Raw genomic sequence first — 16,034 nt, 5'->3', positions numbered from 1 at the left:
AATATTGTGAATTAAATATTATACTGTTAGATTTTTCTTCGTAATTTAGGTTATTCAAATGCATATAAAATCTTTTTAAATATTCTGAATGCACGATAAATTATGTGGCATTAAAACACACCTGTTGCATTTCAAAGTCTGTTCATGGTTTGTAGTTAGAAAATAACAGCTAATAACTAGACTCCGGTAATTTTATATGAGTGTATTTATGCACATGGTGCTTTTCATCGTAGAGTTTTATGAATATCTTATGAACAAAACACGCCACTGTTAATTAACACAATTCCCCCATATGTCGAAGCAATTAGATTATTTTGTTTTTAATTAAAGATGTGTAAATTTGACAGGCGATATTATTGTAATATACTGTATTTAAATAATAAACAATATTTTCCTGTAACATCACAAAAGTTATGATATACAAATAACGTTTTGTCACTACAATTCTCCATTCTCGACATCGTCAAAATAAAGAGTCCCACACACCACTCATGTTACACACAAACGCATTCACAGATGAATGATCAATCCAAAAACCAAATGAAATCTGTGGCGAATGATAAGACATGATTGTAAAGAGTTACCGTTGATCATGGATTGATGTGTTAATAACATAATAACAATCACTGAGAAGACCAAACAATGTAGTAATGTGATCATATCCACATTTAGATGTTCTTTTAAATTGAAAAGAATGCATTTTAGTCCGTATTATAACAATTCAAAGTCAAGATTGTAATAACCTTGATAACCATGCTGTGTGTAAAAGGGAATGGTTTAAATCACTGTTTATATTTATAAGTCAAAGGAGAAGGTAAACTCCCATGTTTCTGTTGAAAATTTAATAATTTATTCGGAACTGTTGATTTCCTTCATTTTACATAATATTTAACTTCCCATTTTTGAATTATCTTTGTTTCACTTTCGCACACAGAATGATTAATTATTTTACCAACATTATAATATTATGATAATTAGAAAGTTTACACTCCAACTTAAAAGAACGAATGTATGGAGAACTTACCATTGGTGAATTATACTTAGATAAGACAAATACAAAAAAAATGACTATGCTATCTACGAGTATATGGTATATACCAGTGGTGGTGAACCTATGGCACGCGAGATGATTTTGCGTGGCACGCGAATGTTTTATTTTGAAAATAAAAATATATCAATAATATTAATAATAAATGACAGATCGCAATGTATAAAAAACAACAGGAATGAACATTCTTCAAGAATAAGCATTACGTTTAATGTAAATATATAATTGCATAGATCTGTCCGCTTGATACGTCATATAAATATGTAAAAAAAATGAAAGTAACCTAATAATTGTACTGGTAAAATAACGATTTTTTTATCGGTTTTTGCATATTGCAATACTTATATAAAAGAAGTAAGCTAGCTGAAGTATCCGGCTTTTCACGAGGTTGCTTCATTGATCGATATACATTTATCTTATTTAACAAAACAATAACAATTACATTCTTCAATATTAAAAGATCTATAACTAGATGTACAATATGTCAGAATAAAAATAATTCTGACAGCCAAGTCAACCAAAAGAAATTAACATCGAATCCAAAATATGCAAACTTTATCTGTCGTGAAAATTCAAAATTAGAATTGGCAGTAAAGTTAATTTGAACAAAATGAACTTTGTATTTTTTATAATACGTAGATGTCAGCTAGGGCCAAGTTGGAAAAGGAAATCAAATAAACATATTTTTTCTTTTATATACAAATATAAATATGACGCGTTGTCATATAGCTCTAATGAACATTTGTAGGCAAATGTGGATAGTAGTCCTTAATTTTGAATTCTACAAATATTTCTGCAAGCACATTATAATAGCATAGTGTGAAAATACTGCTTGTTTTTTTTACTATGTTGTATTTTTCATGTTATATCTATGTATAATCTATCAATGGCATAGTAATAATTTGATCATTGGTAAAGACAAAACAATTTGGGAACTGTGTAATAAATATTTTTAGTTTCGTATGAAACTAGGCGGAATGTCAGTACCCACCTAGATTTTCGGCGCTGGCGTTCATGTCGTGGAAGGGCCGGGGCCCCCGCAAGGGCGGAGCGGAGCCCTTTCCGACGCCTCCGTGCAGTGCGGGCGAATGCAGCGAGGTGCTCTTGTGGCGCCGGATGGTGGGCAGTCGCGACACGAATGACGCGTTGTGCTTGAAGCTGGAAGACATTGGCGCTCGCCTGTAAAACGATAAAACATTTCGTTAGTTCCGTTTTATCTTATCCTATACACACGACCTATGGTCACCATGTAAAAGATGCGTTTAGATATGTAGAATGTAGTATTGCATGATACGGAACGTGTACACTGAGTATAACACAATGTTATGGGATAAAATGAAACAATTTAATAATGTGGTAAAGAAAGGTAGTTTTTTGATGTAACAGAGATTGTTGTAAGCCATAATTAATGCAAATGTTCAAGTATCACGGTGCGATTACTGGGCAACATTAGTCGTGGTACATAATGAGTGGGAAACATCTGAAAGATAAAACCAAAGGCCGATGAATCGACAAGATGTTAAGTTATGTATATACAGCATGAGCAATAGAAATGAAATCAATAATGGATTAATACAGCCTGATGATTTTGATGTAAACATTTGTAAATTCATAAACTATATAGGTGTTTTTAAATTTAATAAAATGCAATTGTTAATACTAATTTCACTGTTATTAAATAGTTAACTGAACTAGTTTCGTTCGCATCAGAGGGACATTGACACTACATACTGGTTCAGTTTGATAAATTTAAATAAAAGTGGAATTAGTACTTTAAAATTATGCTTTATTAAAATTAATAATAAAAAGCTTTTTCAGCATGAATTTACAGTTAACACAACAACAAAAAAACTATATATGTATTAAAAGTGTGTGTGTGTAACATTTTATGCTACGCCAAATTCCAATTTTAAATAACACACATTATTAACTCAATGACAGATTATCTAAAAAAAAAAAATATATATATATATATATGGCGTAGTGTCATCGCTAATCGTGGGCGCTTATATTTATGATGATAATATTTCACTTTTAAAATTTAAAATGTCTTATATAAAATTTTATTTTTCACATAAAACACAATATTTGCTCCTATACAGCAGTGGCGAAGGGTGGAGGTAGGCTGTTAAGATCCGACATAAATAGTGGACATTAAACTTTGTCAGTCATTCTTATTTGTTTTTATTTAACGATGACTACACTAATTTACAGATGGTGTTGGTTAGTTTTTAAAAATCAATTAAACCTCTTCCAACCAAACCATAATAGTTTTGGTATGTTGTGGGCGATACGACAAAATAGTGCACACTTTTTCGTTCATACTTATATTTTGTTTTCAATGAATTAAGAATGCATATTACACATGTTGTTGGATAGTTTTTTTAAACTCATTAAGCCCTGCCTCAAACAAACCATAGTACATAAAAAAATATTATTCTATCTATAAAATATCCAATATAATATATGGTTTAATGGCATAATTTTAGATATTTTATAGAGAGACGAGTATTTTTTGACTATTATCTATTACATATGTTTGTTTTCACCGTGTTTAATTAAATTTTACAAATCTAACCTACGCCATCTGTAAACTGTAGACTTAGTTCAATGAAAATAAATACTTATGACTGACAAAGTTTATCGTAGACTATTTATGTATGATCTTAACAGCCTACCTTCGCCCTTCTCTACTGCTATAGTAAACAGTACCGGCCAGTACAGTTAATAGCATGGCCCTTACAAGGGGAAAGACTGAAAGGGCTCTAGCCTAGGGGTCCGGGCTTAGGGGAGGGGGGCGGCATGGCGGGTCGATCAGATATTTAAGATAAACACACATCACAAATTTGCTCTAATAGTAGGTAAAAAAAGTCGCCAAGCTATTTCACGGGAGAGAATTTTACATTTAAAAAATGAGGTTGTTAAATGCAATTTGATTGTTTTGTGTTGACACTTAACAACTACATAATTCAAGTAAGTAGATGTAATAAAACTACATAAAATCCCTAAAAATAAACTGAAGGCCCTTACTTTTACATCTAACATAATTTTTAAAATGCTTCTGTTGTGCGTCACACATGCCATTAAACTTAGTGATATGTAGGGGGGTCCGCCAAAGATCCTGGCCGGGGGATTTTAGGATGTGGGGACTAGAGTTAGCAATACCAGTATTTCCAACCCGGTATTCAATTATTTATCGATACCGAAATACCGGTTTCAAAAATCCAATATACCGGTATTTTCGGTATTAAGATAGCATACACGTCTATGTTTTAAGAAAATGAATCGCCAAATGAATTGCCAAATCGCAAATATATTGACTGAACCCAACAAATGTTAAATAATATGAAACTAAAATCCCTCAAATATACTTGAATTCTTATATTGGAATTCGGCTGTCGGCAATTGCCGAGCACTCGATGGATACAGGACACAAATTTGACATTGAAACCAAGATATTGGGTCGGAATAAAGGATATTTCGCACGATTGGTAAAGGAGGCCATGGCCATTGAAATCCATAGAAACCCTGAAAATATTAATAGGGATGATGGATTACGGTTAAAAACGTCATGGCTTCCGGCACTATCAGCAAAATCCAATATTCGAGCCGGTATCCCTGGTCGTAACGATTGACAGATTACTCTGAGCAACGTTTGCTCTTAGCTAATCGGATTCCTTTTGAAATTTTTAGAGCAACGTTCACATTCACATACCTACACTACATTTTCATCATAAAACATATCATCTCTTGATAATGGCCTCTGCAACGATCCCGTAACGTCGAGTAAAGAAGGAAGAAGGACACACGATGGAAACCCAAAAATCTACTACGATAAAAGACAACCGTGAATCCTTAAACATTATATAACAGTATAAATTTATTATAAATGTTATTTTGTCTTGATAAAAATTCAATGAAAAATATACTTGTACTTATATCGAAAAATACCGGAGACGAAACTTTATCAAATGAAGATAAACCATAAGAATAAGAATTTATTTTCAACCATAGAGATATCTGGCGTCGCGATTTTGAGAGCAAGATAGTTAAATTGCATGAAGTTGTGTAAAAACAACGAAAAAATTCCGATTTTCGATAATAAAGTCACGTCTCTGTACAGCGTTGTACAAGCATTACCGCTGGATTCGACAATTTCCGCCCGCGCTGCGAACCTCCAAAGAAAGAAAAAGAAGCGGAGCTTCGAGCTTATCACCCCGACAAAGAAAATATTTTATGTTAGCTCAGACCATAATGCCTCTCGTGATTTGCACAGAAAATAGCGTCCGAACCAATATCGTACGAAACGAGCCTATTTACATAACTCATATAGGAAGAGATTCGATTTACCTAGTACTACACGTAGAAATTTCCTCAGTTGAATTTTGTGCCTGTATTTTACTTGATGAGATCTATTCTTTTCTTATATCAGTGACACTTTATTCGCATATGATTTTTAATGAATGAAACTCCCACGGTGGCCGCGCGGCTTAAGCGTTGGACTATAACGCCGTGGGTCACAGGTTCTAATCCTGAGTCTGGTAAGTACACATATTGTTTTTCAATTTGTGTGTGTCAGGGTATGGACCTAATAGGTTGAGCAAGTAAGTGGCTGACATCAATATGTCGTAAAAAACAAAATCTGTCAATACAAACCTCTACTCTGTGGAGGCCCATATGATCCTATTAGGATCGGACATGATCGAAAGAAAAAGAAGAATAAGTTAAGACCAATATAGGAAGGTCTTCCTAATTCTTTTAAGTAGACGTTCTTGAGTAGACAAAATCCTGTCGAAGGGTGGAGGTAGTTTGGTTAGATCCGCCATAAATGGTTCACATTAAACTTTTTCAGTCGTTTGCATTTGTTTTCATTGAAATATTACTACAATTTATAGGTGGTATTGGTTAGTTTTTAAAATTCAATTGAACCCCGCGAAAACCAAGCCATAATAGATAATAGTCAAAAGTACTCATATATCTATAAAATATCTAAAATTATGAAATTAAATCATACATAACATTATATATTTTAATATAGAATAATATTTTGAACCTAAAAAAATGACCCATCAACGAAAACAAATACGTATGAATGAAAAAATGTGCACAATTTTGTCGTATCGTCCAAAATATACCAAAACTTTTAAGTTTTGGTTTAGGTAGGGATTCATAGATTTTTATAAACTAACCAACACAATCTGTAAATCGTAGTCAGTTCAATAAAAAAAAAACGCATGACTAACAAAGTTTAATGTGTACTATTTATGGCAAATCTTAACAGCCTCCCTCCACCCTTCGCTACTGCCTGTCGTTCTATTATACTTATACTATGCAAACATGAATAACAATCCAAAAAGAATATAACAACATTATGTTACAAAAAAAATACTGACGTAGATATGAAGTACTTGTCATGTTATGTTACTATGAATAGACAATTGTAATTAATTTATTTGTACAATAAAACAAATTATTTATGCATTCAAAAGAGAGCTTAAAATTCCGGGATTTCGCTTGATTTCTTGATCACGGAATACCGGGATTTGAAGTGTCAGAATTAACGGAGATCGTATGTGATTACCCAATGATGATAATGTCATTATTTACACTCAAAATAACGCTTTTTTGTACCTACCTACTAAAATATAAAAAATATAATATGAAAGTTGTAAGTACCTAACATAGTTTATTTAATTAATTTTCAAATTATGTTGAGAAAATTGTATCCACATTGGGCAAGGGCCGTTCTGTAACACTTTTTTCTCTCCCCCTTCCTAACTCGGTTACAAATGTAAGTTGTACGTATGCAGTTCATCGTGGGACACTTATTCGTGCGCCGCAGTACGTGAAACATGAGTTCGTATAACATTCTATCAAATGACGAGTTCTTCGTTGAACATTTCACCGTGGAATACATCTGTACGTATCTTACAAAATGATTGTGTTAAAAAAGCTTTTTTAATTTATCGGGGTCGCGGGTCACTTTGCTTCTATAAAATGGGGCCACGACTCGAAGAAGTTTGGGAATGTGTGGTATATAGACTATAGTGTGCCATAATAAAAAATAATTACAAGATAAAAAGAACTTTTTATATACCACGTTTTTAAATTTTCTGTTGAATCATATAAACTTGACAATTCTATGTATTAATAAATATTTTTTTGTACTTGATAGAAATACTGAATACTGAAATCTCATTTTGACATTTCATATTGATTTCCATAGTAACGCACGTATATATTAATAATTTAGTTGCTAGGACCCCTTTAGCAACCAATAATAGTGTTTTACTTTTAACGATTTTTTTCCGAAATAACTTTCCATACAAAACAAAATAAGCTGAAAATGTATTCAATTCTGCTTAAAGATGGCTAAAAGTATTAAAAGAATGCATTGTAATCGTGTTCTGATACATTCTAAAAGTTTCAAATGTCTAGCTAGTCGGGAAGTTAGTTAAAAATCTTCAATCGTCCAATACAAATCTTGGACAAACAAGAATACGAGCTAATAAAAACGTGGTAAAATGGAAAGCCCTGCTCTAGATGACCTTTATTTTGTATACCATCGTAATTGTGATAATACTTTCAAGTGTAAACATTTTGAAGTAAGTATAGGAACTTACTTCGGCATCAGAATTTTGATAAAAAAGAGTAGGTACGAAGAATGGGGTGATAAGTTTGTCATTGATGATTTATGTATGTCGTGTTGATTTGTCTTTATGCGTTTTTTTCTTATAAATTTACAATTATTCAATGATTCATAAAAATATCTAGGACAAAAACAAAAATATGATCGATAAATTCAGAAAATGTCCGAAATATAATAAACTTAGTATGGGTCAGTAATATTGGCGATGTTCCATCGAAATGGTAATTAACTGATTGTGTAAACAAATGAGTGAGACCTTCTGTGAAAATCGTTTGAATATCAAATATGTGTAATGATTGATTTACGTTTAATCATGTTGACCTTTATTAATACTAGATGAAGATTCCTAAATCTTCAGTATTGTAAATTATTTGACGATTGACGCGGTAAATAGCTTTCAAATATTTTCATAAAAATGTATTAATATTTTGTTCACTGTTATTACTTAGTGAAAACGTGGTATTATAAAAAAAACATACACTTCAATAATACGCAAGTTATAAATTATTTCCAATTGAAAACATCCACATCAGCGCATTTATTCTATACACAAGGCTGCTATCGGCGACTATAGAGAGTAGTTTATCATATTTATGTATTAAGGTATTATAATTGTTACAATAAGTTAACCGTCTAAACTATCTATCTCGCTCTAAAAGTTAACACAGCCAAGAGAAGTGCTGTTAAAATATAGTACTTTTTGACAGTTCAGACGGTTAACTTATTGCTGTCCGTATGATTAGCTTCAATATTTTTGTTATATTATATACACTAGAATCATTTTTATTTTTATAATTTCCCTCTGCTCTTCTCTCCCCGGCACTTTGCATTAGAGAGTAACTTTAAACTCAGTCAGGGCTCACTTTGAGCGTAGCAACCTTAGTCCTGGGTATCTTCTCCTAGGGCATTCCCGGCCTAAAACTGAACTAGATGCTTCACATCGTCAATGTGGGGCCACGTGATATGCTTCGATTAATACCTGATATGGTGCGTGGCGGGTTTTGGTTTGGAGGGATTAACTTCAATGGTTAACTTATTGTAACAATTAACCGTTTCAATACATAAATATGATAAACTACTATCGATAGCCGCTGATAGCAGCCTTCTGTATAATCGAATAGATGCTCAGAATGAAAACTGTGTTAAAATTATAAATTACTTTATAAAACTTGCATCAGTTCTTAAATTGTATCGTTTTTATATTAATACAAATATGCAGTTATTGTTATTATAAATTTGATGCATAGTTATTTAGTAGGATCTGTTGAAATAATATGAAAGGAAGGATTAGTTTTTAATATTACATTATTTTGTTTTAATTGATTAAATGAATATATGATTGTCTATTATGGAAGAACATACATATTAAAAAAACTCTTGAAAATAAACCAATCATATTTCGGGCGAAAGCTTTACTAATTAAGCTACGGACCCAAGTATTATCAATACCATTTTTTATAAAAAGTACGCATCTAATTAAATAATTTGGCAGTATGTGTGAATTTTGACCTGGTTATTACCTACCTTGTTAATTATTACCTACCTTGATTTAAAATTTCAAAAAATTGTGACCATTCTTGAAGGAATTAATAAACTAACTCGGATAACAGATATAGCGAAATATCAACAGGGATATTTGAGTTGGTATCTTCATAGACTTTGCTCTAAATATCATGTGCGTGAATTTGACTAATCGGTAAACGATTTTTTAATGCATCTATACTTCCAAAGGTGTTCAAAATTATGTTTAAAAAATAACAATCTTGAATATTTTTTTAAGAAACATTTATTCACGAGTTAGTGCACGCGGTCTATAACTTTCAATTATTGCTACCGTATTTTTTATATATCCATTTACAATAATATTTCTAAATTAAATATATTTGTGGCGCTTATAAACAAAAAATAAATCTTATATTATATGTGTTAAACGAAACATATAATATACGGATTCACCTACTAGAGAGTCCGCTGCGGGCCTCGGCACAGTCAATACGCACACTCACAATACATAAAAAAGTGTATTGCATTGTAACTCATACATTGTAATAAAAGATATCAAGTATTTCTCGTGTTTCAAAGTTGACCTAAATACAAACTTTTACCTATTTTTTTTCTTCGTCTGGATGAAATTTTGTTTTTTTTATTAATGGCTATTAGCTAACGTTAACGCTAAAAAAGTTGAGCATTTTAAATATAATGAACAGAATTTTAATATGCAATAAATTATCTTACGATGATGGTGGACTGCGTAGGGGTACTTCGTGCATCTTCCAAGTGGCGACGCTCATGGAATGCTCGTCGGCCGCGTAACATCGCCACAGCGACTGGATGAGCGTCGCGGCTGGCTGCCGACGCCGGATCATATGCTTCTGACGCTGCTGCTGCTGCACCTTCAACGCAAAGCCGGAACCCAGGATACCCTGTTTTCAGAACACGTATAATTTGAATACATGAGCTGGTATAATTGGGGGTTTTATATTTGGAATTATTAGTAACTATGTCCTTGCTTTTTCGTACAAGGTGGTTGTTAGTAATTTTGAAGAATCACAAACTTCCAGGCTTTGAGAAAAACACATAAATATATTGTGACTTTACCGGGTCAAACCCAGAACTCTCGGGTGGAAGGCCAGCGCCTTACGCACTGCACTACGAGAGCCGCTATAAGTGGGTATTGTTGATTAATGTTTACATTACCTGTGGGTCTATTCTATGCTTATCGACCGCTAAAGTGATAAAGTGATAAATATTATCAAACTTAGGGTAGGTTTGTATCAAAATATTAACACTTATTGTAACAATTACACGAAGCTGGTTTTTATTGTTGCAATAAGTGCTATATTTTAACAGCACCTATCTTGCTGCTGTTAAAATATCGCACTTATTGCAACAATAAAAACCAGCTTCGTGTAATTGTTACAATAAGTGCTAATATTTTTATACAAACCTACCCTAAGTTTGATACTATTTATCAATTTAGTGTTCGATAAGTATAGAATAGACCCACTGATATTAAATCGTAATTATTCTACAAGTAAAAGTGATTTTTATTTTTTAATATCCAATACATAAGAATATTAGATATTTATTACTGAAAATACATAATTTAAATAAACATGTGCGCTGACCGCTAAGCTATGTGTGTCTCATCTAATTGAAACAAAATACACTAGATGTTCGTACAATTGTCACTGAAAAGCTTTCTAAATTGCGTTATTGTATTGTCAATCGGCTTTTGTTTTTTAAATCAAATATTAATAATTTACCGTATTAACTAACCGGTGTCAGGATCTCTCCAAATTTATGTTATAACGTAATTGTACTTGCTAATAATAATAATTTTATAAAATTATTTGGTCAAAATTCGTAGATATTTTTTTCTAAAATTACATCTGTTCCTAGCTGAATAATATGAATATACAGAACTGGTTTGAAATTTTATTATTATCATGTAGACTGGCGTGGTTTATTGTGTTTATCGAATAATGTGCTAACATTTTCCGACACTTAGCGTTGGAAATGAATAAATTTATGAGTTATTACAATTCCTTTGAGATTCGAGCGGATGTTACCTTCGAAATGTTTTTCTTTTTAAGGCGAATATTGTTATTTATTTAGCGAGTGAGTGAACCAAAACCGGATACCGCACCACTTAAATAGCGTTTTGCTGTAAACGGCTGTGTTTCGTTGAGGACGTGAGCCATTATGGTATTTATTTTATTCACAGATACGGTGATACCGTTGCGATGAAATGAAATTCATGGTCCCTTAATTTGCATATTAATACGTCCCCGTTTTTGCTCGCTCACTACAATATCAATAACACATTATCAGCAGTGAAAATATAAACTAAGTATAATTTTCATACAACCTTAGTTCACATTTTGAAATATTTATTATTTACCTTACGCTTAATAATCCATGCCACGGGTTCCCAGCCCACAGTAATAATAATCATTTATAACATCGTCACCGCAATACTACAACTAGATAACTTGATTTTAACTGTTTTTGAGATAGCTGTTGAATATGATTCTACATTTCTTTCTCTATAAAATGATAAAACTAAGTAAATCCGAAGGTGAAGCCTTTACTGAGCCTTTTTTAAAGAGGATCCTAGCGGAAAACTACGAAGCTTGCAATTTGAGATTTTTTTTTGATAATTTACAATTTCAACCGGATTAATTAAATATGTATCTGAAAACAATAAAAAGAAAAATATTTTTTATTTTAAGTCAAAGATAAACTTACAATTTGTAAAAAATGTAATACAATGTGAATTTGTTGAATCGGACCGCCTCTTATTATTACATATATTTTATGGTTATATTTATTATTAAAATTTAGTTTATTATGTTTTCTAAGCATCGCCTAAGAGATTTTTGACTAATTAATAGTTTTAATATTTTCTATATATATTTAAAAAAAATATATAAATGTGTATAACTTGAAATCTTTTATATTTATATCAAATCAAGCTTCAATATTGGGACCATACATAAATAAAATTTGTTTTATAGCTTTATAGTTTTATAGTTTTATATCTTAAAAATAATGTTAAATAGTAAGACTTGAGAAAGGGGGCTTTCGTGTTAGTAAAGTAAAGTGAATTTTAAACCATTTATAATATTATTCATAACGTTTAAAAGCGCCTAACACAAAAGCATTCCTCGTTGTTATTTTTATGAAATATCTGGTCTCGCCACAAACAAAAAGTGGGTTTTTAGAATAAAATCTCATATTTGACTGAGAGTTGAGTTTTATGACGTTTGAGCATTTATTTATCTTATAATAATGTCGTTAATATTATTACACCCAAAATAATGTATATCATATTTCACTGTCACTCCAAAAAGAGAAAAGTCTTTTTGCAGACAACAGAATCACGACTAATGATGCCAAAGCGATTTCTCAAAGCGCCGCATTATTCTCGCAGTGTCTCGCTTAATAGGGATAATTTGGCAAGATGCAGATACGGGGTTAGCCGTTTCATTCGTGCATACATTTCCTATTGGGGCGGAATAACAATGTGTGTAATAAAGCAAGACGTCGTACCGCAGGAAGCGCGAAGAATGAAATTCCCAAGAGCGCGCAGAACGAAGCGATGACTTTGCCCTGCCAAGTCTCCGGAACCATATCGCCGTATCCCACAGTGCACAGCGTTATCTGAAAACAATAAACTCTTTTATAATCTGTCGTAATACATCGAATAACCTACATATTGCATCCACAGTCACATTATAGTAATAAATTTAAAGATAAAATAATCATGAAGAATAAGCATATAATGCTGGGTACTCATTAGCGAGCCGTAACTGTAACCGTTCCAGCGGGTCTATTCTATACACAAGGCTGCTTTCGGTCAGCTACAGTAGCTAAACAGGGTAGGAAAGTATCGAATTATTTGTACACTTATTGTAACAATTCCGATAATTTAGTTATAAATGTTACAATAAGTACTATGTTTTAACCAGGGACGGCTCTTGTATAGGAGCAAAGGTGCACTGATCTCCCAAATTATTACGTAACTATGTAATAATAAGTACGTATTCAAATACCTACATATTGTATGAATTAATTATTGTAAAATATCTTTAATTTGTCGCCCGTCTGCACGCATAAAATGCGCGAAATTTCTGGCGGCCTGCATGTATGCGTAGGTACGTCCTTCGTAGTATTAATTGTGCAGGAGAGAAATCGAACCGCCTGGCGATGATTTTTTTTCACGCTGCCGATAATGTGGGCTCAGTTGTGATCTTTTTTTATTTCCGAACGTGCAATATTTACCTCACTTGGGACACTGTGCCTCCCAATCTGAGCTTACGAGCGCAGACGACATTTCACGACAATGCTGTGTTTGACTGGCGCGAATAATAACAACTCACAAACGCTTTTGAAGTTGGTACAAGATTCCCGCGTAATATTTCAAATTATTATATTATTATTTCGTACGTTATGAGGTAAATGCTACGTTATTTGCCATATAATATTGAATCGATCAAAATATCGATTAGAGTGATATTGTGTTCATTAAGTTAGGTGTAGCAATCTCAACATACAAATACCAATTTTATAATAATTTTACCTTTAAAAATTAAATAATTTTATTATGCCTAGAGCAAAGTAAACTTGTAAGTAAGTAATTGATAAACTATTAATAACCTTTACATAATATAATATACATACTACAATTTTTTACGTACCTACTTATACTACTCTAAGAGAAGTAGTTATTTAACAAAAGCGTTACATTGTAACAATTTCTACAATATTAGGTATTTCAATAGTGTATGTGGAGTATGAGCGTTATTTTGAACGTAAAAGAGGATAAAATATTTTTTAAGAAGATGAACAAAGCAATTTTCCAATGTCAATTATTGAAGAAAAGAAATATAAATTATTCTATCAAATACAATATTCGTGTTACCGAAGTATTTTTCATTTTGAATACGTCTTTCAAATCAGTCCCATTTGGAGTGCAATTCTGGAGTTGAGGTGTACAAAGTATTAGCAATTTTTTAACAGATAGTAACTATATCCCGTTGAAAAATCACCGATCCATAGTATTTATCAAAATGATACAGCGCGTAGGTATATGCGGAGAATGTGGGATGCAAATAACCGAAAGGGGAGTATAAGATATGCCCGAATTGCGTCAGTATGTGAACTTTAACCGACCATAACCCACGTACTACCTATCGGAGCTACACAAATGAGGAGTTTACGGCTTTGTACCAATGACATATTGTCTAAAATACTTGCATCAGTTATAATTTATGGAAGTTAGGAGTGTCAAACGTGGAAACTACGTTGGCACATATGAAATGTATTACAATAAAAATCGAAAAGAGTTTGTATGCCTTTTGCATCATACCTATCATATCCAGAAGCTTGGACTTTATAACTTTGACAATAAATAAATACTGTCAGTGAATGTGAGCGTCGTTTCGTTTCTCAACCCCCCCCCCCCAAGATGTATTATATATTTAAGCATAAGCCTACCTCCACTCTGAAGGCTATTGCCGATTTTTTTCAATACCACAAAAAGGAAAATGCATGTCTTTGCATGCACTCCCTAATTTTATGATCACCGGCCGCCACTGGTTTTAACAGCACTTCTCGTGGCTGTAATAAACTTTAAACCGAGATTGACAGTTCAGACGGTTCTCTTATTGTAATTGTTATGACCGTTAGAATACGACCTAATAAAAACATTGTAAAATGGTAAACTGGTTCAGTAGAAAATTCATCTGCACGCAAACATATTATAATTTTTGTACAAAAACTGTTTACAAACATTCAACATATTTTTTATACAACCGCTCATAATTTTTGTAATCTGCCTTCGAGAGAAAACATGCGCAAATGTACTGACAAAAAAATATGTGTGACTATATTTAGAGGGAAATGCTTACTGGTTGGTTCATCGAAAGAAGCGACGGGTAATCTTGTGAAATATTAATTGAGTACAGCGCTTATATGTTTACGGTATAGTCTGTCCAAAATATATTTAAATCGATATCAGTGTTTGCAAATAAATGTGAACTTGTATGCGGGTATATTAGTTTTAAGTTTTAACTAGGATATAGGTTGACATATATCGAGTAGGAATAGCATTAACTATAAGGTGATGACATGATGTAAAAATAAAATGATCTTCATAAACGATGTCGCCTATATACAGCTAGATCGCCAGGCTCTCCTCATACAAATTTCATTCTTTCGTAAATAAGTAGTTGTAATGTAAAAATTAACTCTACATACTTAAAGCTATACTTCAGCTGAGGCATGGTCTAAAAAGATCGAACGAAATATAATTTGTCATAAAAATTCAACATGCGTCCTTTTAATGTTATGTTTATTATTATATTCGTAATAATAATAGTATATTCATTGACATGTTTTCTTTTTCAAGTACATGCGGAACGTTTTTTAGTCATCTTGATACCATTTAAGAATATATTCCTCCGACGCCATCACAAAACAAATTGACGTGCTCACACCGTGACTGTCAGTCTCCAATTGGTGACGACTGCGAAATTTCGTTCCACCTACTGTTGAAATTTATTTTCCATTACACTTATGTATGCTCTTAACCATAATAATCGTTATTATACATCTGCGTTCATGATTTTACAGTAGTATTGTCATATTCTCCTAACGCCTCAATAGTATAATATATTAGATATAGATTGACTAGTAGCGAAGGGTGGTGGTAGGGTATTAAAATCAGACGTAAATAGTTTACACTAAACTTTGTCGGTCAAGCGTAGGTATTTGTTTTCATTGAACTAATACTGCAATATGTAGACAAGTGTTTGTTAGGTTTTAAAATTC

The 16,034-nt window shown here is 32.4% G+C and overlaps 1 protein-coding gene across 4 annotated transcripts in view; it reads right to left on the bottom strand.

The window, feature by feature from the left end:
• Positions 1-16,034, bottom strand: part of LOC147072563 (potassium voltage-gated channel subfamily KQT member 1-like) — a 524,358-nt gene that overhangs the window by 73,216 nt on the left and 435,108 nt on the right. For all 4 annotated transcript variants that reach the window (XM_085946963.1, XM_085946961.1, XM_085946962.1 and 1 more), the window contains exons 8-10: positions 12,753-12,863; positions 9,933-10,120; positions 2,040-2,227 (exon numbers count right to left, since the gene is read on the bottom strand). In XM_085946963.1, the coding sequence (XP_085803089.1) occupies positions 2,040-2,227; positions 9,933-10,120; positions 12,753-12,863 (487 nt within the window). The remainder of the gene's footprint in view (positions 1-2,039; positions 2,228-9,932; positions 10,121-12,752; positions 12,864-16,034) is intronic.

The sequence above is a fragment of the Rhyacophila brunnea genome, unplaced genomic scaffold, assembly GCF_057557595.1.
Source record: "Rhyacophila brunnea isolate RB1 unplaced genomic scaffold, BYU_Rbru_1.0 scaffold_2, whole genome shotgun sequence".
Classification (NCBI taxonomy): Eukaryota; Metazoa; Arthropoda; class Insecta; order Trichoptera; family Rhyacophilidae; genus Rhyacophila; species Rhyacophila brunnea.
The sequence above is the reverse complement of the archived record's forward strand: the minus strand, read 5'-3'. Positions and strand labels throughout refer to the sequence as shown.